This window comes from Mus caroli, unplaced genomic scaffold (genome assembly GCF_978045245.1).
Source record: "Mus caroli unplaced genomic scaffold, Mus_caroli_1 scaffold_6, whole genome shotgun sequence".
Lineage (NCBI taxonomy): Eukaryota > Metazoa > Chordata > Mammalia > Rodentia > Muridae > Mus > Mus caroli.
Window position 1 is genome coordinate 56,641,024 of NW_028227261.1, and position 25,419 is coordinate 56,666,442.

The 25,419-nt window shown below is 37.3% G+C and overlaps 2 protein-coding genes across 7 annotated transcripts in view; one reads left to right on the forward strand and one right to left on the reverse strand.

The window, feature by feature from the left end:
* Dock7 (dedicator of cytokinesis 7) overlaps nt 1–25,419 on the forward strand; it is a 196,552-nt gene that overhangs the window by 68,175 nt on the left and 102,958 nt on the right. For all 5 annotated transcript variants that reach the window (XM_085839169.1, XM_085839170.1, XM_085839171.1 and 2 more), the window contains exon 14: nt 235–397. In XM_085839169.1, coding sequence (XP_085695295.1) covers nt 235–397 — 163 coding nt within the window. The remainder of the gene's footprint in view (nt 1–234; nt 398–25,419) is intronic.
* Nucleotides 17,136–24,267, reverse strand: Angptl3 (angiopoietin like 3). Of its 2 annotated transcripts, XM_021159608.3 has the most exons (7): nt 23,683–24,266; nt 22,982–23,092; nt 21,791–21,905; nt 20,604–20,717; nt 20,228–20,323; nt 17,566–17,832; nt 17,136–17,368 (listed from the first exon to the last, which is right to left on the reverse strand). In XM_021159608.3, exons 1-7 carry the CDS (start codon nt 24,175–24,177, stop codon nt 17,199–17,201), a joined length of 1,368 nt encoding a protein of 455 aa, XP_021015267.1. In that variant the 5' UTR covers nt 24,178–24,266; the 3' UTR covers nt 17,136–17,198. The 2 variants fall into 2 exon arrangements, with proteins under 2 accessions (XP_021015267.1, XP_085695294.1); XM_085839168.1 differs by lacking the exon at nt 22,982–23,092 and having other exon boundaries at nt 23,683–24,267.

Sequence of the window (25,419 nt, forward strand, 5' to 3'; positions counted from 1 at the left end):
AGCTGCTTAGTTTGTGGTGCCCAGAAGTAAATGGAAGTAGGAAGGACCAGGGGATGCTCTTCCAGGGCATACTTCTAGTGTATAATTTCTTCCACTAGGTCCTACCTCCTAAAACTACCATATCCTAGCAGTACCACATCTTGTTGGAAAAGCCTTTGAGAAGCACTTCAGACCCAACTGTAGCCATCACAGAACATTTATATTCACATTGACTTTATAATGTATTTTCTGCAGCTCAGCTGAAGATAGACATTTCTCCTGCACCTGAAAATCCCCATTACTGCCTAACCCCAGAGCTGCTTCAGGTGAAGCTGTACCCCGACAGCCGAGTCAGGCCCACTAGAGAAATTTTAGAATTTCCTGCCAGGGATGTCTATGTTCCAAACACAACTTACAGGTAAGATATCCAATTTTGGTGAATTCTGGGAAAAATGCTATATATTCCAATATTAAAGTAGACTAGTTTTAAACTTTAAAAAAATCTTATATATATATATATATTCATTTTTTCTAACTTATGCCTTCTATTACTTTTAGTACAATTATATTAGTATAATAAGCTCTACCTAAGTGCTGGGAATAATGTTAATTACCTTAAAAATATCATCTTCATATTCTAGGCAATTGAACTGCAGGATAGAGACATTTAAAATATTACTGAGTATCACACTTTAGTTTGGTGGTGGCCAGTATTTAATTTTGGGACTGTTTGATTCAAGCATTTGGACTGCAAATTCATGTTTGCTCAAACTCTCAGTATTAGCAGAATTTTGGTTCTCACACAAATCTATGTGCTTCTGGCATCGTGCTGTAGGCAGTCAGCACTAGCTGAGTGTATATATATACTACGTCAAGAGCAGTAAACCACTGTTACACCCAGCTTCCCAGGCTGTGTACTGTGCAGCTGCAGGCTTGGCGCTTGCATAGTCTGTTTGTGAACGATGTTCCTCCCACCCCTTTTTTTCTTCTAAGATCATGACCTGATATTTCTATTGGGAAATGGAGCAGGGTAGCTCAGAGACAATTTCAAGTGGTGTTTGGGTTTCCTTCTGGGGTCCTGTCTGCCCCCAGCAGTACCACTGACAGTTCCCAAGTTCCTTAAGCTCAGTCTTTGGAATCAGAGTCTTTCTTCTTTTCTGATTTGTATCTCATTTGGTCAACAAGTTATATACATTCTACTTTTAAAATGGACCTTTGACCCAGTGCTTTTAGCTGGGTACCCCTTTAAACCTAGTACAAGTTACCATGTAGAGCAGCACTGTTAGGTAGAAATATTATGAAACATTTGTAACTTATAATTTTATAATTGCTGTATACTTATAATCAGGTGAAGATAATAGTTTTAATTATAGTTGCTATATACTTATAATCAGGGGAAAGTAATAATTTTAATTATATATATAATTAATGTAAATACCATAGAATACAAAAATAATGTTTTTTTCTTCTCTCTTACTGTTTTCAGCATCTTGTATATATTTTAGCCATACTTAAAATTCTTACTGGTCATGTGGTTAGACACTTCCATGTTGCTTAGTTGCTTATTTTGCTGTACCTCCCTAGGTGATTTTATTTCCATTCCTGTCTTGGTCAGTCCTTGACACTGTGCCTGATAGACTTTACGCAGTACAATTCAGACCGTCTTTGAGTGGCTTCTAGTACAAGTAGAAAATGCATGTATTTCCTTACTATTGTGTATTAGACTCCACATAATCTGCCCTGTCTTTCTCTCATAATCTGGATTTCTTTGCTTCCTTACTTTATTTTTGCCTCAGTGACCTTCAGTTTGTCCTTGAGCAAAGCCAGTTTTGCCTAACAGTTCTCCATCAGACTCTGTCTCTCTGCTTTTCTTCCTGTCTTCACTGGCTTCTTCACATGCTGCTTCATGGAAGTTGTTGCCCGCCTCCCTGCTGAGGAGTCTACTCCCCTCCTCCATCTCTCTCCTTCCTGCCCCATCCCCTGGGGTTGCATGTATGATTATGCGAGGAGTTTTTCATTTGATTATAACACCATAAAGGGCAAGGACTCACAGTTTACAAATTACTTTACTTTTAGCATCTGTCCTAGCATATACAAAGCATAGTAATCATTTATCCAGTGAGTTAAAAACTGTGAAATTATAGATGGGTAGGAGAATGAGGTTTTGAGTTACGGATGTGGCTGTGCTTTCTGGTACTACTTTACTCTGGGTGACTTAGGGAAAGCTACATATTGACTACTAAGTTTTTATATTAATAAAATATAAGGCACTTGGGCTGGAGAGAGGACTCAGCAGTTAAGAGCACTGACTGTTCTTCCAGAGATCCTGAGTTCAATTCCCATTAACCACATGGTGGCACCATCTGTAATGGGATCTGATGCCCTCTTCTGGTGTGTCTGAAGACAGCTACAGTGTACTCATACATTAAATAAATAAATCTTCAAAAAAAAAAATAAGACACTTCTATTGGAAGAGTTCAGAACACACATTATTCCATGTAATTGTTACTTGATGTGAGTGAATTACTGGAGCCTACATTTTAAGAAGATGAAATGCAGGAAGAAATAAATAACATACACACACACACACACATACACGAATAAGAAGAGATTTCATAATCGAAGTGTATTGCATAACTCACAGGCTTTCTACTTGTGCTCACCTATGAGAGGAAATTCTACAAGAGTTCCTACAATTTGTGTTTCTTCCTCTTACCTTTGGCTGAAGAATTTCAGAGTCAGAAAAAATAGTAATTATGAACTTTGAGTTGTCTTTTCGTTCATGTTTCTGCTTATCACTATTACTTATCTACATTTTAATAGTTTTTGAAAGAATTATATGAGTATAAAGTTCAGAGAGTAGAATAGGGCTTAACATTGAAGACAGATTTAAATTCTGCTGCCAGCCTGTCTCTATACTGACATCAGTTCCAGGTTAAGGTTGTTCCTGTGTTGGGTGTCAGGGTTAGTGTGTGGGTCCATGATTACTGCGTGTTTCACTGCCGAGCCATGTAGACTATCGTAGGTTTTATGCCTTTGCTCCCTGCACGCGTCCTCTCTCCTAGCAGAGTTCCGTTACTCTGTCTCTGCTCTCTAGGTTCTCTCATTAAAACTTGCCGACAGAGCCGGGCGTGGTGGCGCATGCCTTTAATCCCAGCACTCGGGAGGCAGAGGCAGGCAGATTTCTGAGTTCGAGGCCAGCCTGGTCTACAGAGTGAGTTCCAGGACAGCCAGGGTTATACAGAGAAACCCTGTCTCGAAAAAACAAAAAAAACAAAAAAAAAAAAAACAAAAAAAACTTGCCGACATATCAGGCAGTGCAGTGCAGACCTGAGCTGGCCGATCCTTTCCTGACTTGAAGCTATGTACACTGGTGTTCTTTAAGCTTACCAGACTGACTGTGTGGTTTTTGTCTAGGAGCCAGTTTACCATCAACCTGTAGACCCTCTGCCGTTACTTACTGTTATCTAGACACTATTTACTACTATTTGTTATCCACTATTTATCATTATGCTAGAGAGTTTTTTTAACCCTCTAACAGAGTCAACATTTCCCATGTTTTTCTTTCTGGATGTACTTATTTTACTGAAAACTTTTAATGTCTTCTTAAGTATGATGTATGGAAGGTACTTTAAAACATGTATCTGATAATTTTTTATTTCATTAATTTCCTTTGTTTATTTTTGAGATGAGGTCTTACCAGGCTGTCCAGGATGGCCTCCTGTAGCCCCTGGGCTCAGGATCTCCTGCTATGGCCTCTCTACTCAGCAACTACAAACACAGGTCTCCTCACTTGGTAGTATAATTTTTTGAATCTTTATTCCCAGATTGTCAATTTTGCTAGGTACAGAATTCTAAGTCGTAAATGCGTTTTTGCTGGTATCTCGAGCATGTGGCTGATCTCTTGCCTCTAAGTGCTGGGTTTTAATTGTCTGATACTTACTGTGTTTGCCAACTTTTTTGTCTCATGTTTCTTCTAAAGGCTTTTTCCAGTTATTTCCTTTATACCCTATGTTTTAAAATTTCATGTTGATTCTATTTAGTGCTAGATGACAATTATTTAGTGCCACTTGGAGGCAGAGGCAGTCGGATTTCTGAGTTCGAGGCCAGCCTGGTCTACAAAGTGAGTTCCAGGACAGCCAGGGCTATACAGAGAAACCCTGTCTCAAAAAACCACACACACACGCACACCCAAATTTTTTTTTCATTTAAATTATTTTATTTGGTTTCATAGAAGTCTTATAATGTACATAATTTTGGCGGTATTTTTCTGAATATGGAGATTCATCAGGCTGAGAGTAAGAGGTTTATTTGGTCTGAAATCTAAGCATTGCTTCACTTTCCACAGTCTTCATGCTAAAGGACAAAGACTATCCGACATATATAATTGCATGTTATGGATAGAATTAAATATTCTCATTTCTGGATTGTTGTTTGATATACATTTGCTAAAGCAGGCCAGACTAATTTTATCTTATACTTTTGCCCCAAAATCTGAGTCATCATTTTCTATAATTTTTAAAATCTTACAGTAGACATGATGTAATGATATAAATGATATATATATATATATTCCTATATATATATATTCCTATATATATATATATTCCTATATATATATATATATATATATATATATATAGGAATTAATAGGAGTTAGGAGTACTTGAGAAAATCGTGTTGTAGAAGCTGAATGGGGTTGAGTGCAGAGCTCACCAAGTGAGGGAAACTTTGTCGAGTGAGGCATTTAAGTGTCTATGTTTATACTCTCCTGAAGAGAATTACAAGTAGATGCATCATGCACGTGTGGTGCACATGTAGTTATGTACATTGTTCTCGTGTGTGTGTGTGTGTGTGTGTGTGTGTCTAAGTGTGTGTGTGTGTGTGTGTCTAAGTGTGTGTGTCTAAGTGTGTGTGTCTAAGTGTGTGTGTGTGTTCATACATGGGTCTGGAGGTCTGAACTTGAGCATGTCTTCCTTCAGCACTCTCCTCTCTGTGTATTGAGGCAGGGTCTCTCACTGAACCCGAGAATTAACTCTCTGGTTCTGGTTAATTTAGCTAGCCAAATTGCGCATGTGGGATGGGGGTGGGGCTTTCTGTTTCCCAACTGGTGGGAGTATAGGCTATCACCATGTCTTCTCAGCTTTTCTGAGGGTCTGGAGATATGACCTGAGACACTCATGTTTGCTACCAGTCAGCTCTCCAGGCCAAGTTTATTATTTTCAATCAGATAAATTAGCTTCAGATTAGAATTTTATATACCTCAGTATATGATTCATAAAGAACTGATGTTACTAAGACTATATATAAATTGTGATATAGAATGTCCAAGTTACTACATTTCTTAGTTTCTTGAGCTTTTGAAGCAAGAATGATGTATCATTTGGTTAAGAAAGAAATTATTAATTTCCTGGTATAAGAATATCTTCAGGGAATTAAAGAAAATTAATTACGTTGAAATGCAGAAGTAGGAGAGTGGTTATGGGGGCACACCTGGCCCAGTGTTATGTAGGGGATGCCTCAGTGGAGCCTAACCCCCTGCAGATGCCCAACTTCTCAACAAACTATGGCTTCCTGGAGCACAAGGGACGAGCTATCTGAAGCACATGAAGAAGTTTGAACAGGAGTGCTCACTGTTCCAGAGGAGGAAGCAGAGGGAACAGAAGGAGGCACAGGTAGCCCATGGCTAGGGAGATGGAGAGGTGGGCTCTGAGGTGACCCTGTAGGAGTTACCTGCCAGCCTGTGGACCTGTCAGTGAAGTAAAAGCCTTGGGTCACTAGCCTAAAAAACAAACAAACAAACAAAACCACAGAAGTAGAATTGTGGTTATTATTCTTGGTTGGCTTTTTTCTATTTTCTTGCTAAAAAATTTCCCCTGGCCAGGCATGGTAACACAGGCTTTTAATTCTATCACTGTGGAGTTAGAAACAGACAGATCGGGGCTGGTGAGATGGCTCAGTGGGTAAGAGCACCCGACTGCTCTTCCGAAGGTCCGGAGTTCAAATCCCAGCAACCACATGGTGGCTCACAACCATCCGTAACGAGATCTGGCGCCCTCTTCTGGAGTGTCTGAGGACAGCTACAGTGTACTTACATATAATCAATAAATAAATCTTTAAAAAAAAAAAAAAAAAGAAACAGACAGATCTCTGTGAGTTCAAAGCCAGTCTGGTTTGCATAATGAGTTCTAGGACAGAGAGACATAGATTCAGTCCCCTGCTTCCAAAGTTTCTCTTTTTGAAAAACCCATTTATTATAAAACTACTTGAGAGACAGTACCAAATTATAAAAAGAAATAATTTCTGTGTGATTTGAAATGGTATGTTTGTTTAATTTAAAAAATATTGGGAGGATGGCTTCTATAATAAATATTTTATGACCATATGTAGTTTTAAGTGACTTTTAAAACTAAGATTGACTGACTTTCCTTCTCTTGACATGGGAAGATGGAATTCCATATGTCATAGGTCATGCATTACATTGCCTCAGAGATATTGGTTTGAAAAGTATGATGATATTGGACTTTAGAGGCAAAAATAGGTAAAAAGATGTTTTTAAAAGGATGGTACTGGTGATATAGCTAGCTCACTGAGTGAAAGTACTTACTAAATAAGCCTGGTGACCAAAGTTTTATCCTCTAGAAGCCATGGTGGAAGGAAGGAGCCAATTTTACATATTTGTCTTATGAATTCTACATATGGGCCGTACATATGCCCCCTCCCCATAATAAACAAAATACAAAATGTAAAGGAAAACTATGAAAGTTGGCATTGTCCAGCTTGTGTTTTTACTTGGACCTTCAGTGTTCATGAGACTGATAACCACATGTGTATTGTTCAAGAGAGGATGTTGGGTTGGTATTTAGTCCAGAACTGAGGATTCTTCCATCTCTGCTTCTCAAGTCGAAGATATAGGTAAACTGTCACAGTTAGATGACAGATTTTTCCTGTGTAGCCTGTCAGCTAGGTTTGATTAGAGTTAACTCAGGAGAGTCAAGTCTTAAAAATCCTTTACAGTGGTAGATGATATACAGTATCTTAGCAATAAAGAATTGGAAGGCATAGAATAATCCAGATAAGTGAGGTTTACCCCAAATGATTGCATATGCTATCTCAGTGTCAGATAAAAGACCCTGTGTTGTTGTTACATTAGGATAAACAAACAGCGAGCCCTCTCCTACTGGAATTTTATTAAATGTTTGCAATCACTTGGAAGTTAGATAGTAGATTCCTTGCAACACTACTTGTGTTCCAGATCTTGTCTTGATTACTACTGTAGCTGTTTGATTTGTACTAGATCAAGGTACATCTAATTGAGCAAATCCTTCCATTTTATTGACATCTGCTTTTTTGAGACATGTCCACATAGCACATGATATTCTTGGCAGACCGTGAGAGCTGCCCTCTTTCCCAACAATAGCCTTAGTTGTGATTGCCTGTTGAACTTTTGTATCTTTGTTTTTCTATCTATTTCTTTTCTCTTTTTTTTATAAGTGTGGTTAGCAAAAGTCGTGTAACTAAGACTATAAGAGACAGTGGCAATTATCAGTGTGCGATCAAAATAAAAGCATGATGCTGCCCTTTGCAGTTAGTAAGATGGACTCTCCTCTTTTGGGGGGATTTTATGGTCTGTGAGCTGATCTAAATATAGTTTTAAATGATCTGTTATATGAAATTCCAGATACACACACACACACCAGTAGATATGGGCATGCTTCTGACAGATAAGGACTACAGTAGCCACAGTAACAAATGTTAGTTTTAAAATCTACTTTCATACAAGATATAGAAGAGAGAATCTCAGTCGTAGAAGATATTGACACATTGGTCAAAGAAAATACAAAGTGTAAAAAGCTCCTAACCCAAAATACCAGAAAACTCAGGACACAGTGAAAAGATCAAGCCTAAGAACAATAGGAACAGAAGAGGGTGAAGATTCCCAGCTCAAAGAGCCAGAAAAACATCTTCAACAAAATCATAGAAGAAAACTTCCCTTAACCTAAAAAAAGTGATGACTATAAATGTACAAGAAGCCTTCGGAACGCCAAATTGATTGAACCCGAAAAGGAATTTCTCCCACCCCATAATAATCAAAACACTAAATGTAGAGGACAAAGAAAAAATATTAAAAGCTGTAAGGGAAAAAAGCCAGCAACATATAAAGGCAGACCTATCAGAATTACACCAGACTTTTCAACAGAGACTCTAAAAGCCAGACGATCCTGGTCAGACCCTAAGAGAATATTTTCAATTATAAATTATGAGTTTTTCTTTTTTTTTTTTTTTTTTGGTATTTTCGAGACAGGGTTTCTCTGTATAGTCCTGGCTGTCCTGGAACTCACTTTGTAGACCAGGCTGGCCTCGAACTCAGAAATCCACCTGCCTCTGCCTCCCGAGTGCTGGGATTAAAGGCGTGCGCCACCACGCCCAGCACGAGTTTTTCTTTGAATTATTTGATAAGCTTATAATGTACTAGTCACACTTTACCCTGTTATTTCAAGTCAGATCAGGTCATTAAGAACACATAGGGATCATGTGACACCTGCTTCTTGGAGCTCATCTTTGTATTATCGTAGATCTCCCTTTGCAGAGCAGATTTTAATTGTTTTTGTGTATATGTAAATCCTATGATCTTACTTTTTTTAGAATAATAGTTTAGTGCATAAAATACATTGATTAACCAAAAAAACCAATTATGTTGAATTAAAGTGATCAAGATATTAGTTATATTCCTTATGAATTAAACTAAAATATTCTGTCCTTTGATACAATAAAAAAGACTTGTTTTCTAAGCAGTATTTTGAGATAGTCATAATAGTTGGGATATAAAAATATGTGTGCCTTTTCAATATCAGTTCTTATATACCGTTAATACTGCTGTGGCTCATTTTCTAAATTCTTAATTTCATATGAGTGGTACTGAAAATTAAGAAAACCTATAGCTCCTATAGAACTAGCAGAGAGGCCAATTTTCAGCACTTAGATATCGCCACCCAAGTGTTTTTAAAAAGTCAGGGTGGTGGTTGTTTTACCCCAGGCCCCCAAGGGAGAGATAGTGTCCCAGAACTAAGAGCAGCCTGAGACAAGTTTTGTTCTTTTTCCCTAAAAATGAAAGTATTTCCTTGGGAAGTATTTGTACAGATTATTTTCTTAAAGGTGGTTAAACAGTGATAACCTAAGATCCAGCTTTAGAAATATGTGCATGTATTTAAACATGGTTAAGACCATTTATGACAACCCAGTGAGGCATGTTTGGCAGGTGCTTATTCCTATGTGTGGAATTGTAGACTGAAACTTGGTTGCTTCTCTGAAGATGACCAGCAACAATTCTGTACCCTTAAGGTTGTTTATTGTGAATTCAGTAAACTTAACCATTTTTACGTTTGTTACTACCTTAAAGCATTTGAACTGTAGCAAACAGTTTTTATGGTTCAGATGGAATTCTTTGTTATATTTTATATTTTCTAAAATTCAGTTGAAATATCACCTTCTGAAGGTATAATATGGGGACTTGTTAACCCCATTTTCATAACCTTGAACGGCACAGTTGAAACCAATTGAGTAATTTTGCCCTAGGTAATTTGCACTCACGGAGAATACTTTGGACTTTGCTGAAAGAGGCAATTGTTTGATGACTCAGTTTTCAAAACTGCAGTGTTATATAATCATTCAGTATGCACTCAGAAGTGCGTTGTTTGTGGGTGTTAGTGATGCAGAAAAAAACCCCAAAAAAACCCAACCAACCAACCAACCAGTCAATCAATCAACTAACTAAACAAACAAACAAAAAAACAAACAAAACAAGCCACGAGGTAATACTATTATTCTGTACAGAAGGTAGATATATAGTAATATAATTTTTAATAAGTTGTATAAAGTAGGAATTTAATAAATATTGGCTAATGAAACCATAACTACTAACATTTGAGTAAACTGATTGGCAGCTGCCTACTTTCTAGGAAGATGTCAGCATGAAAATATGCTTATATAAGCATAAGTATAAGAAAATATGTAAATAGATTCTACAGCAGCAGGTGAGGCTGGGATGACGTGTATATACTGGCCGTGTATATATATATATACTGGCCGTGTATATATATATACTGGTCGTGTCAGATCCATGGGGATAAGAGGATCTGAGGAAGGACAGGCTATAAAGATGGAGCCAAGGGAGGGGTTAGCCATGCTGAGTGCAGTGGTATTGGGATGTGATTAGTAATAAGTACTAGAGAGAGAGAAGGGAAAGTGCCCTGGACAAGTCCCACTGGGTTAGACAACTGTGGCTCTCCACCCAGAGAATCCAGGACAGGACAACACTGTGAAATGCAACGAAGAAAACTTTCAGCTACCAGAATATTCTCTCAATCTGAGCATTCTATGAGAAAAAAAAAGAGAGAGATCAATTTGGTATGTCTTTCTAAAAGGAGCAAAACAAACTACTTGAGAATCTAAGAAACAAAAGCTGAAATCACCGCGAAGTGCCTGCTGTGCTGCAGCAAGGGGCACTTTGTTCCCAAAGTTTCTGCTTCTGTTTTGGTCAAGAATCCATCTTAGAAGTCAGATGTAAAACTCAGAGTAAACTTTCAGCATGTTAGATTGTAGCTCTGAAAACTCTAGCTGTTTCTTGCTTTTATTCTTTTGAGTTTTTCTGTAGAAAAAAAAATAGGATTCACATAGTCCATATATAACTCCTATATGGGATTTGAAATATATGTATGATAAAGGATAAGTAAATAATGCTAGATATTGATTGAGATGAGTCACATTATAACTGGGTATGACCTATCTTTAAAAACTTGATTTAACTCAAAATTTCCTTTGTTTTTTTAAGATATATTTGGCGGTGGGGGGGGGCAGGGCTGGAGGGATGGCTCAGTGGATAAGTGTACTGGCTGCTCTTCCATAGGACCCAGGTTCAATTCCCAGCTCACAACTATCTGTAACTTCAGTTCCAGAGGATTTGCACCCTCATACCCTCATGCAGGCAAAACACCAATGCACGTGAAATTAAAAAAACAAAACCAAAAACACAAGACATGTCTATGTATATAACTCATATCTGTGTGCTGGTGAAGGAGAGAGAAGGCATTGGATCCACTGAAGCTGGAGTTATTGGTGAGCCTCCAGAGTGGGTACTAGAAACCAAACTTAGGTCTTCTGGAAGAGCAATAGGTGTTCTTATAGCCATATAGTGAAAAACTGATTTTAACACTGCTGCAGCTAATGTTATGATAGCTACTTGAATCTGACAATCCTTGGAGAGTTAAAGTTTGAATTACTTTTTATGAGCAATCATATGCTTATTGTAATGTCTATGAACATACATGCCTATTAGGCTTTAAAATATTTGAGAAGATATGATTTTTAGGACTACTTAAAACCACATAAAATGAGCAGCCTGGGACAGGAACCTTCAGTTTCCATCTGTGCCTGGAGCTGATCCTGTGCTACAGCTCTCCACACCAAAATACTGCCAGGAGAGAGCTGGTCTCCCAGAAGTGCTAGTACATCTGTGAGTACAGGTAAGATCACCACTTCTGCTCTGAGGGGCCCGCCTAGACACCTCAGGACACAGGAACTGAGGAGCAGCCTGTGACAGGATCCTTCTGATTTCCTTTGGCTCCTGGAGCTGATCCTGTGCCACAGCACTCCATAACCAAATATCACTGGGAGTGAGAGAGCTGGTCTCCCAGGAGCTGGCACACCTGTGAGCACAGGCAACACCACTTCTTCTGCTCAGATTCTTGGCCCAAGAGGGACCATCCCAGAGTCATCAGGATATAGGAACCAAGGAATAGCCAGGGACAGGATCCTTCAGGTTTCCATCTGGGCCCTGGAGCTGACCCTGTGCCACAGTTCTCAAGACCCAAATTCATCCCGGAGAGAAATGGTCTACCAGGAGTACTGACACAGAGGCTTGCAGGAGGGACAAGCCACAGTCAGACACAGGAAGACCAACTAACACCAGAGATAACCAGATGGCAAGAGGCAAGGGCAAGAATACAAGCAACAGAAACCAAGGCTACTTGGCATCATCAGAAGCCAGTTATCCCACCACAGCATCCCTGGATACCCCAACACACCAGAAAAGCAAGACTCTGATTTAAAATCACATCTCATGATGTTGATAGAGGACTTTAAGAAGGACATAAATAACTCCCTTAAAGAAGTACAGGAGAACACAGGTAAACAGCTAGAAGCCCTTAAAGAGGAAACACAAAAATCCCTTAAAGAATTACAGGAAAACACAACCAAACAGGTGAAGGAATTGAACAAAACCATCCAGGACCTAAAAATGGAAATAGAATCAATAAAGAAATCGCAAAGAGAGACAACCCTGGGCATAGAAAATGTAGGAAAAAGATCAGGATTCATAGACACAAGTATCCCCAAAGAATATAAGAGATAGAATCTCAGGGGCAGATGATAGCATAGAAAACATTGACCCAACAGTCAAAGAAAGAGCCCAAAACATCCAGGAAATCCAGGACACAATGAAAAGACAAAACCTAAGGATAATAGGTATAGAAGAGAGCAGAGATTCCCAATTTAAAGGGCTAGTCAATATCTTCCACAAAATTATAGAAGAAAACTTCCCGAACCTAAAGAAAGAGATACTCATAAACATACAACAAGCCTACAGAACTCCAAATAGATTGGACCAGAAAAGAAATTCCTCCTGTCTCGTCATAATTAAAACACCAAATGCACAAAATAAAGAAAGAATATTAAAAGCAGTAAGTGAAATAAAATATAAAGACAGACCTATCAGAATTACACCAGACTTCTCACCAGAGACTCTTAAAGCCAGAAGATCCTGAGCAGATGTTATATAGACCCTAAGAGAACACAAATGCCAGCTTAGGCTTCTATACCCAGCAAAACTCTCAATTACCATAGATAGAAAAACCAAGATATTCCATAATGAAACCAAATTTACACACTATCATTCCACAAATCCAGCCCTACAATGGATAATAAACAGAAAACGCCAACACAAGGAGGGAAACTACACCCTAGAAAAAGCTAGAAAGTAATCTTTCAACAAACCTAAAAGAAGATAGTCACACAAACATAATTCCACCTCTAACAACAAAAATAGCAGGAAGTAGCAATCACTATTCCTTAATATCTCTTAACATCAGTGGACTCAATTCCCCGATAAAAAGACATAGACTAAGAGAATGGATACATAAACAGGACCCAGCATTTTGCTGCATACAACAAATGCATCTCAGTGTCAAAGACAGACACTACCTCAGAGTAATAGGCTGGAAAACAATTTTCCAAGCAAATGGTCCCAAAAAACAAGCTGGAACAGCCATTCTAATATTGAATAAAATCGGCTTTCAACCAAAAGTTATCAAAAAAGATAAGGAAGGACACTTCATACTCATCAAATGAAAAAAAACTACCAAGAACTCTCAATTCTGAACATCTATGCTCCAAATGCAAGGGCACCCACATTCATAAAAGAAACTTTACTAAAGCTCAAAGCACACATTGCACCTCACACAATAATAATAGTGGGAGACTTCAACACCGTACTCTCATCAATGAACAGATCATGGAAACAGAAAGTAAACAGAGACACATTGAAACTAACTGAAGTTATAGACCAAATGGGTTTAACAGATATTTATAGAACATTTCATCCTAAAACAAAACATATACTTTCTTCTTAGCACCTCATAGTACCTTCTCCAAAATTGGCCATATATTTGGACACAAAACAAGCCTCAACAGATACAATAAGATTGCAATAATCCCGTGCATCTTATCAGATCACCATGGACTAAGGCTGGTCTTCAATAACAACAAAAACAACAGAAAGCACACATACACATGGAAGCTGAAAAATGCCCTTCTTGATCAAGGAAGAAAGAAAGAAATTAAAGATTTTTTAGAATTTAATGAAAATGAAGGCACAAGATACCCAAACTTATGGGACACAATGTCTTGCGGGTGCCCGACTGGCCAGCAAGAACAACGCTGCAACAGGATCCTTCTGCACACGTTTATTGGGAGAGCTTGATTGCAGAGGCAAAGAGACCCCAAGCCCAGAACTGGTGCTGCTTATATAGGCCTAGGAGAGGCATGTCTCATACCCGGATTGGTTGTGCTTGGGTTATGCTTACCACCTCATTTGCATGCCTACATCTGATTGGTTAACTTCTCTCTCATCTGATTGGTTAATTTTGGTTAATTCTCAAAACCTCATCTTGGCAAAAAAAAACTTTACTGCCTATGTATGCGTGGTGGCCAGCAGAAGCCAGCGCCACCCTGCAACAGCACATGTGGCTTCCCACAACAATGAAATCAGTGCTAAGAGGAAATCTCATAGCTCTGAGTGCCTCCAAAGAGAAATGAAAGAGCATACACTAGCAGTTTAACAGCACACCTGAAAGCTCTAGAACAGAAAGAAGCACACCCACAAGGAGTAGAAGGCAGGAGGTAATCAAACTAAGGGCTGAAATCAACCAAGTAGAGACAAAAAGAACTATACAAAGAATCAACAAAACCAGGAGCTGGTTCTTTGAGAAAATTGACAAGATAGATAAACACTTAGCCAGACTAACCAGAGGGCACAGAGACAGTATCCAAATTAACAAAATCAGAAATAAAAAGGGGGAGATATAACAACAGAAACTGAGGAAATTTTTAAAAATTATCAGATTCTACTATAAAAGCCTATACTCAACAAAAGGAAAATCTTGTTTAAATGGACAGTTTTCTAGACAGATACCAAATATCAAAGTTAAATCGGGATCAGGTAAACCATCTTAACAGTCCCATCACCCCTAATGTAATAGAAACAGTCATTAAAAGTCTCCCAACCAAAACCAAAACCAAAACCAAAACAAAAAACAAAAACAAACAAAAAGCCAGATGGGTTTAGTGCAGAATTCTATCAGACCTTCAAAGACTTAATACTAATTAATACTCTACAAACTATACACAAAATAGAAACAGAATGAACACTACCCCATTTGTTCTATGAAGCCACAGTTACGTTGATACCAAAACCACACAAAGATCCAACAAAGAAGGAGAACTTCAGCCCAATTTCCATAATGAACATCGATGCAAAAATACTCAATAAAATTATCGCAAACCAAATCCAAGAACACATCAAAATGATCATTCACCACAATCAAGTAGGCTTCATCCCAGGGGGGCAGGGATGGTGGGATGGTTCAATATACGGAAATCCATCAACATACATAACTACAACTACAACTACATAAACGAACTCAAAGAAGAAAACCACATGATCATCTCGTTAGATGCTGGAAAAGCATTTGACAAAATTCAACTTCCCTTCATGTTAAAAGTTTTGGAAAGAAAAAAAAAAGTTTTGGAAAGATCAGGAATTCATGGCCCATACCTAAACCTAGTAAAATCAATATATAGCAAACCAGTAGCCAATATTAAACTAAATGGATGTTTAATGGCAATCCTATTAAAATCAGGAACTAGACAAGGTTGCCCACTCTCTCCCTATCTATTCAATATAGTACTTGAAGTTCTAGCTAGAGCAATTAGACAACAAAAGGAGGTCAAGGGAATATAAATTGGAAAGGAAGAAGTCAAAATATCACTATTTGCAGATGGTATGATACTATACTTAAATGACCCCAAAAATTCCACCAGAGGGGGCTGGAGAGATGGCTCAGCAGTCAAGAGCACTCACTGCTCTTCCAGAGGTCCTGAGTTCAATTCCCAGCAACCACATGGTGGCTCACAACCATCTGTAATGGGATCAGATTTCCTCTTCTGGTGTGTGTGTGTGAACACAGCTACAGAGTATACTTATATAAATAAAAATAAATTAATCTTTAAAAAACTTCTACCAGAGAATCCTAAACCTGATAAACAACTTCAGCAAAGTGGCTGGATATCAAATTAACTCAAACAAATTGGTAGCCTTCCTATACACAAAGGATAAACAGACTGAGAAAGAAATTAGGGAAACGACAACCCTTCACAGTAGTCACAAACAATATAAAATATCTTGGTGTTACTTTAAGCAAACAAGTGAAAGATCTGTAAGACAAGAACTTCAAATCTCTGAAGAAAGAAATTGAAGACCTCAGAAGATGGAAAGATCTCCCATGCTCGTGGATTGGCAGTATTAATATAGTAAAAATGGCCATCTTACCAAAAGCAATCTACAGATTCAGTCCAATCCCCATCGAAATTCCAAATCAATTATATATAGAGGTAGAATTTGCAAATTCATTTGGAGTAACAAAAAACCCAGGATAGTGAATACTATTCTCAACAATAAAAGAACTTCTGGGGGAATCAGCATCCTTGACCTCAAGCTGTACTACAGAGCAATTGTGATAAAAACTGCATGGTATTGGTACAGTGACAGGCAGGTAGATCAATAGAATTGAAGACCCAGAAAATGAACTCACACATCTATGGTCACTTGATTTTTGACAAAGGAGCTAAAACCATCCAGTGGAAAAAAGACAGCATTTTCAACAAATGGTGCTAGCTCAAGTGGCAGTCAACATGTAGAAGAATACAAATTGATCCATTCTTATCTTCCTTACAAAGCTCAAGTTCAAGTGGATCAAGGACCTCCACATAAAACCAGATACACTGAATTTAATAGAAGAGAAAGTGGGGAAAAGCTGGAAAACATGGGCACAGGGATAATATTCTGAATAGAACATCAATGGCCTTTGTGCTAAGATCAAGAATCGACAAATGAGACTTCATAAAATTGCAAAGCTTACTCATTAGTTATTATTTAGATTGGAACCATGGTGTTTTGTTTTGTTTGGTTTTGTGGTTTCATTTTGTGTTGTTTTGTTTTATCGTGGCAAGGTTACTCTGTGTATCCTTGGCTGTATTGGAACATACTCTGTAAACTACATTGGCCTCAGTCTCAAGATCTGCCTGCCTCTCCCTCCTGAAACCTGGGGTTAAAGACATACTCCCCCCACTCCCAGATGATTTGATTCTTAAATTGATTCCATATCTCAAACATGAACAAATGATACTGTAGGAGTTTGATTGAAAAAGATAAATTTTGTTTACTTTGATTCGGTGATATCTGATCTAAACAGTGAGTTTAAACCTAATTGAAATTCAGTTCTCAAGCTTTCCATTAAAATTTTAATACCAGATTACTACAGTGATCGGGAGGACTTTAATATTTAATTTATTGATCTTTTATTTTGTCTCAGTTCAGTTGAAGCTTCTTAGGTGGTGGGCTGCAGCATCATTTTGGTTGATTTGATAGCGTAGAGCTTTCTGCTCTGAGGCCTCCAGTAGATCCCTCTTCTCCTCTCTGGTTTGGATTTGGTTCTGGGTTTGTTGTATTTTCCATTTAGGTTGTTTTCTCCACATATGTCATTCCACCACCAGCCACCTAAAAAAAGACAGACATGTGGTTATTATATTGTAGATGAATGTATCCCAATATTCTTTATTCTGTGTGACTCACATACACCATCAACATAGTGAGGAGAATGCTTGCTTGAGATTAGTATTTTAAAGAACCTATTATAGATAATAGGTAAAACTGTAAGGGATACTTTGAAGAAAGTGTTGTCATTAATGAGATACCTGAGTAACTTTCTGGACAGTAGAGCTGTCCCTCTGCTCTGTGATTCCATGTAGAAAACATCAGGTCTGTGTGCTCTGGGAGGGCCCCGGGGATATTGCCAGCAATCTCAGCCACATGTAGCGTGTAGTTGGTTTCGTGACTGCCCAGGTGAAAGGAGTATTCAGCGTAGTGCTTGCTGTCTTTCCAGTCTTGTAGCTCGAGGCGTAAAATGTAGTTAGACTGTTGGACTAGAGCGTAGATCTTCTCTAGGCCCAACCAAAATTCTCCTAAAGAGAAAAGTTAGAGGGAAAACCCTGTGTGATGGTAACTACAGATCAGGACCTGACTGACTTGTGTGTGTGTGTGTGTGTGTGTGTGTGTGCGCGCACGTGCGTGCGTACGCCAGGGTGTTACTATTTAGCCCAGGCTGGTTTCAAAGTTGATATCTTCCTACCAAAGTGCTATGATTACAAGAATGTACAGTCATTTTCCATGGCTAGTTTTTGTCATTATTTTCAGTTTGTTGATGTGAGTTTAGTTCTGATTCCTGGGTTACTTTGAAATCTTGTAAAGTATTTATATTTTTGGTGTTATGGTGTGTGCTTGCAATACTAATACTTGGGAGGTGGAGACAGAACGGATTGTTGTTTCAAGTCTTCCACTACACAGAGCTCTATAAGTCTATCCTGGGCATGGGACCCTATCTGAAAAACCCAAAACAAATCCTTTCTAAAATGTATATTAATACAGAGTTTTGTGAGCTCATGTCTGTGTCTGGGTATATCCACTGTCCTTTTCTTTCTGTCTCCCTCTGCTTTTTATTGATTGATCAGTCGATCACTCTGTCTGTCTGTCTGTCTGTCTTGTTTGAGTTCTGAATCTGACTCCAGCCTGTGCTGAGGAAGACTTTCCCACTGAACGATATCCCCAGCATTAAGTGTGACTTTTTCTCCCTTAATGTTAATAAAACCTGTGTTTAAGTCTGTATTAAAATCTTGTCTTGATTAACTCCAACATTATTTCAAAAATATATTTTAGAATATGTTTTATATATGACATATTACATCATTACAGATATTTTTAGGTTTGGTCATTGAGAGAGTAATATCTTTCTTGTACCTCTTTATGTACATAGACACCACTTTACCGTCAGCTGGTCATTAATATACCCACATTCAAGAGAATGCTTTTAGATGTCCAGCTTTAGATAATAGTGATAGTATTTTTCTTCAATGTGAAGCTTTTTTCATAGAAAAAGAATCTAAAATTTAAAAACGAGATTTGAATATTCTGTTAATAGTGTTTGTCTCTATAATTAAAACTATTTGGGATTAAAAACAATAGTATTATAAGTAGATCATTATACAACCTATACTGAAGTGTTTAATGACAAGAATAAATATTATTGCTATTGAGTTAGGAAACTTCACTTTAGGATTATAAATGAATAATTAGTTTCTAATTAGAAATAAACCAGCATTCTGAACTGCTAGTCCTTTATTTTAGTGTTTAACTCAATCCCAGAAGAATTAGAACTGCAAAATACCACTGAATAGGCCGTCTCTTTAGGGATTTAAGTAGTGCCATGAATAGAGAATTTTAAAAATAATCAAGAAGTACTGAGTCTTAAAATTTTTTTTGGCATAATATCAGATGACTTCTACTTTCTAAGTGAATACTACACACTCACAAATAATCTATATTTTTTATTTTAAGTATCTGTTTATTTTTTATTCTTTTGCTTATTTTTATAGTTTCATTTTATAGTCAAAATAGAATATCATATTCTAGAACATTCAGAGAACCACAGTTCTGTAGTATATATTTATAATATTGAATAATAAAATTTGTATTTAAGTAGTTAGACACTGTATCTCTGACAGTGACCCTGTGCCTTCTAACTCTTTTATTTTGTAGTTTTATTACTTCCTTTGTGCTACTGAGGATCAGTCCCAGCGCTGTGCTAGTCAAGTGCTCTGCCACAACACTTACTCCAGCTCCATTTAACCTGTGTTACTTTACACTTAAGATATCAATGAAAGAGTACTATAATGCCATCTTTGCGGCTCATTTGTAGCATTTCCCCTCACTAGAGCCAATGGTATGTACTGCTTTCCTTAATAACTATTGTAATCATGAACTATAGAATTACATTTCAACAAGCACACATAAGAGCAGATGGGTAATAGTGCTAAGTACAATTAAGATAAGTATAATTAAAAGAAAATGCCGGACATGGTGGTACAAATCTTTAATCCCAGCACTTGGGAGGCAGAGGCAGGCAGATTTCTGAGTTCGAGGCCAGCCTGGTCTACAAAGTGAGTTCCAGGACAGCCAAGACTATACAGAGAAACCCTGTCTTGAAAAACCAAAAAAAAAAAAAAAAAAGATAATTATAATTGCTAACATGTATAGTATTTACCAATCATTTTTATGAAGGCTGCAGTTTGTTTTTGTTTATTGTTACATTTCCACAGCCCATTTTATAATTGTTTCTTATTTTATAATTCTTTTTTTGAGAAGAGGTCTCAATATGTGGCCCAAACTGGCCTTGAGCTTTCAACCCACCTGCTGGGCACACTCCCAACCCCCAAAGCGCTGTGATCTCAGACCCATGTCAGCACAACCAGTTAATACTGTTAAATTTACAAATAAACGAACAGTGCAAGGAAATCACTTTACCGTTGAGGCTCCCAAAGCCCTTTTCATAGTTTTCCCATGTTTCGTTGAAGTCCTGTGAGCCATCTTTCCGGTGTTGAATTAATGTCCATGAACTGCCTGGAGAGTGTGAATGAATGTAGTTATTTTTTTTTTTTTTAGTAGGTTAAAGTTGATGGGAAAAAAAATCACCCGTTTTGAGTTTGGTTTTAGCTTTGGCTTTGTGAGTTGATTTACTAATTAGGCACTATATAGTTAAGGTAATATATTTTATCATTTATTATGATCCCAGATTTGCGTGAATAATCATTTTCTGTGAGTTGATAACAGGCTTAGTTTTGATAGTAGGTAATGAGTATCTTGAATTCATGCTAACATATTCTTGTTTACGTGGGTTTACCTGATTGGGTATCACAGTAGACATTAAACCCTTGGGAGTTGCTTGGTTTAATAGTATACACACCACTTGTGTGTTCGCCTCTGTTATAAACGGCAGAGCAGTCGGCAGGAAGGTCTAAAATGGACAGACATTATTATGTAATATTTAGGAATAGAAGTATCTGTAGAGCTTACAGTTTTACTACTATTTTATGGAATTGATGTGAATGTTCAGTAATATTTATGCTAAAGCATGTCTATTGGGTGAGACACTTATCCAAGTAACATTAAAATAACATTTCCAACTTACTTATTTTAAAAGAAAATGGAGAAAATGAGAATTTTAAAAAGCGTTGTCTTGTGAGAGTGAGTACTAAGTGAGAGTACCAGGGAGCAGAAGCTCAGGGCAGGGTTTGGTTCCTAACTGAAGCAGCAGATGTGGAAACTGACTGTACAGGAAGAGCACACATAGGCATTTCTCCTGTGTGAGTTACAGGAACAAAAACAACTGCTTGGAATGTGTTGTTTTCAGCAGTTTGGCTGGAAATAGTGACTTTGTTTCTTGGAACTTTTATTTTACCTGGGAAAGATTTTATGCAGCTAGGAAAGTAGAATTTTTGAGAACTCCATGATCTTTTGCGTTTTAGAAGTGCAGGTTTTCTTTGTACACATGAATATATCTGGTTTGTTGCTTTAGAAAGTAATCTTTTTTAATAGATTTTGTTTTGTTTTGTTTATTCTTTTGGAGTCTCAGCTTAGCTCAGGCTAATGTGGAACTAACTCTGTAGTTAGGCTGGTCTCAAACGCACATCAGTTCTCCTACCTTACCCTCTCAAGTGCTGGGACTGCAGCTATGAGCCACCGTGCTCTGACTAGAAAGTCATTTTTAAATATGACCTTTGTGGCTCTCCATATGTCTTATAAGCATGAGCTTATTCCTTTTCTGTACCTATAGTATCATTTTATATCTATGAAATTAGTAACTCCATGTTTTTATATCAGCTTCATAAGAATGTCATTTATAGTGTTAAAATGGGAAGAAAGAAAGAAAGAAAGAAACAAACAAACAAACAAGACAACAAGCCAGGGTCCAATTAAATTGATATTTGGTGATGGCATTTGGTATATATAAATTTTTACTCTTATCTAGATCAGATCAGGTCTTAAGAATAGGGAATTTTGTAGAGAAAACTGGCCAAATTATCTTACCATCTTGTTCTATATTTTTTGTTTCATTCAGATGATGAGGGGGAGTAGTTCTTGGTGCTCTTGATTTAGAAGAAAGAGAATTTTCTGTGGGTTCTTGAATGCCAGTCTTTCTGAGCTGATAAAAGAATATAAATCTACTTTTAAAAATGCTATTGTATATACAGTTAGGGAATGCTGGGTAAGTGTGTCAGAAGTCAGTCCAGTGGCAGAGGGCTTGCTGAGCATGTGCAGAGCCCTCGCCCCGGTTCTGCGAGCAAAGAGGAATGAACAGTGCTTCCCAACATAGACTGACATTCTGTTCTTGAGACAGTTAATCAAGAGCATTATTTAATGAATAACAAAATTAAGAGAATGAAGCAAATGAAACAAGAGACATTGACTAAAAGGAAAAGAACCAGTATGGCTATATGCTTTGCTTAAAATATTTGAAAATATTCTCTTTTCAACGGTATGGATTACAAACTTAGCTAACTTTATTAACTTGTGTTTGCTGAATACGCTGTTGCAATGGTCAGTTCCAAAATATTGAGTTCCTACAATGTGTTTATACAGTATTCTGTATAAAGGGTTTTACTAATTAAAGTAATAGAAAAGAATCACAGGTTCATAGATCTTCCAGTTTAATTGAGTGATAGGCAAGAAATAGCTTTCTGTTTATGTTAAATATAAAGATATTACAGAGGGGGAAACAATGTAGTAACTTTGGGGAGGCCTTTTATTTTCTATTTGTTGGCCTGGGACAGCTTCATTAAGCATTTTGTATTTCATAAAAGTGTATAGGAAGTGCAGATACTAGGGGGAAAACCAGGATTCTAGACAGACACCACACAGATGGAGGCCTTGGGAGCAGCGTGTTTGGTGGAGGTGAAGAATAGCGGGGAAGCTAGTGAGATAATGAAGGGCCAGATCATTGCAGGTTCTAAGAGTGACTGTGAGCAAGAGAGGAGGCTGTGTTGAGACTTCAAACAGAGCACGTTCATGACCTGATTTAAAGTTGAATAAGATCATGTTAATGGAATCAGACATGGATTGCCTTTTCTCACCGCTCAGCGAGACAGACTGCTGTTTTCTGTAGGGCTCATTAGGAGCTGCATGGCATAGGTTAGTTGCTTAGTTGTACAGAAAGTTTTGCAAGCAGACAGGAGTTCCGTCAACTGGTGCAGCAGTCTGACATAGCTGTAGGCTACTTACCTGGTTTTCTATTTCTTTTATCTGAATGTGCTGTTGACTTAATTGTTTATACTGTTCTTCCACACTCTGGAGGAGTTCTCTTATGCTGTTATCTTGCTGTTCTACAAAACTCTGAACACAGATTGTAGTTTGTTTAAAATGTCCTCTGTCTTTTTTGTTGACGTTTTTATTTACATGTAACGGCCACCTAATTTTTAAGCTAGTAGTGGGTTAGAAAAGTGAACATTGGCTGCCATTGTCCTATGCTTTTTTCAAATAATATACCGTCTTGCTACTGTACTTTAAAATTGCCATATCTAAAACTTTCTGAATTTTATTTAAAGTAAAATAAACAATGTTTCAAAGGAATTAGAATATGCCATTTACTATATTAGTCTATTGTTTGTGGAAGAATAGTTTTAAATTTACTTTTTTTTTTTTTTACAAAAATTCACCTCTAGTAATTATCAGTAGCATGATAGTTGAATGTTACAAAAGCACTTAATTGAATGAAATATAAGTTTTAGCTCTTTTCAAATATAATGTTAGCAAAGCAAACCCTGAACTGAAGTTCCAGAGGATAATTTTATTTTTTGAAAAAGTTATTTCTTGGAAAAAATATGTATGTTAATGATCTAGCAGAGTATTTAAAAGAGTATGTCTTTAAAATGTATTTGAAAGTCTATATTGACAACAATCAGAATGCTGTGATTTCTACTTACTTTGAGTGATGCTACTTCTGGGTGCTCCTGAGCCCCAGCTGGGCTTAGAATTAAGTTGGTTAGCTGCTCCTCCAAAGCCCTGACCTTGTGTTGAAGGGCTGTCTTCTCTTCCAGCAGACTCTCAAGCTTTGCGTTCAGTTCTACTGACATGTTCTTCACCTCCTCGTTTCTGACTTGTAGTTTAGATGTGGTTCTTCTTAGCTCCTTTTCCTCTTCTTTGATTTCATTGGTTCGAAGTGATAGGTCATAAAAAGACTGATCAAATATGTTGAGCTTCTGAAATATGTCGTTAATCTGTCCCTTAGTCTTATGGACAAAATCTTTAAGACCATGACCCAGCTGCAGGAGGCCATTGGCTAAAATTTTGACATCATCCAACATAGCAAATCTTGATTTTGGCTCTGAAGGTGCAGAATCAAATGATGAAAGGTCTGGATCCACTCTGGATGCAATTACTAAAGGAACAACAAAAAGGAATAGTTTAATTGTGTGCATTTTTTTGTCTCAATTATTCAATTTCAAGCAATTTGGAACTTCTCCCTCCTGTAAGGAGACCTGGACCTCTTGACTTTATATACACGGCTATTTGCTGCATGCACACAAGGTTGGCAGGAGAATGGAGTTAACCATTAAGCTGTGCTAACTTGCACGAATGTAACCCTTCCCCCATGTTGAGTTAGATCAATGGCAACTGAAATCAAGGAAATGAGCAACTAATAGGAGGTAATTTTAAAAATTGTTAAAATAGTTAAATTTGCTGTATGGATAATTATTCTTTCAGGACTAAGTTATCTACCTGTTTTTAAAAGATCATTTAAATTTTTTCTTACTATAAGAGATTTACAAATAAACCTTAGTTTTTGATGGATTAAATTTGTCATTAAACTTAAGTATGAGTTTCCTTAGCTTGAGGAAAAATTAAGTATCTGTAACCCTGGTTGTAGTTTGTTTATCTGTAAACAGCAACCACTCCCCAAGTCTTTCCAAGTTCTTGAGTTAGTGCTGTGGTTCTCATTGCTCTAGCCTCTGTTTCTGCAATCTGTATAAGCTAGCATATAACTATATATTCACTTGTCACTAGAACTACTGCTTACGTCCTTATAAACACGTCTTAACCATTCGTGTATGTTAATCAATAAAGTTATTTTCCACCTTTCCATGGTTTTCATGTATATATGTCATAGACATGCATATATGTATGTGTGTGTATATATATGTAGATAGATGCACACACATGTGAAGTAGCAGTAGACATGTGATCGTTTGAGTATAAACTAGAATTAAATTCCAATTCTCCCAGTAGCAGAGGTTTAACCATCATTTCCTGAAGTTTGTGAGCTTAATAACAATTTTCTTACTATAAAATTTTTAAAAATTTAACAAAAGTAAAGATTAATAGTATGTTTAAGAGTAAATGTTCCATTGTCTGCAATTGATATTAGAAGTAAAAATTATAAGAACTTAAGTTATGGGTGGTTATCCTTAGTATTAATACAAGACATTTGGGGAAATTAACATAATTACTAAGAGTGCGACTTCTGGAATCACACTGTTGTCTGGTTCTAAAAGATAGCTCTAGTGTTTTGGCTTTAAACAGTTATTTAATTTCCCCCTTCACCAGTTTCCTCATTTATTGGGATAGCTGCACTATATAATTTGTAGCTTTGTTTTGTTTTGTTTTTAACAGTCCTGTTTTGTAGCCCAGGCTAACATCAGATTTGTGGTGATTCTCCTGCT

Bases quoted from the DNA above. Each gene is read 5' to 3' on its own strand.
- Angptl3 (XM_021159608.3), bottom strand. From the start codon at position 24,177: ATGCACACAATTAAACTATTCCTTTTTGTTGTTCCTTTAGTAATTGCA. The intron at 23,093-23,682 runs GTAAGTAGAAAT...ATCTGTGTTCAG, and splicing joins CAGAAGTAGCATCACTCAAA to AGTTTTGTAGAACAGCAAGA. The intron at 21,906-22,981 runs GTAAGTAGCCTA...TTCTTTTATCAG, and splicing joins TAAAAGAAATAGAAAACCAG to CTCAGAAAGACTGGCATTCA.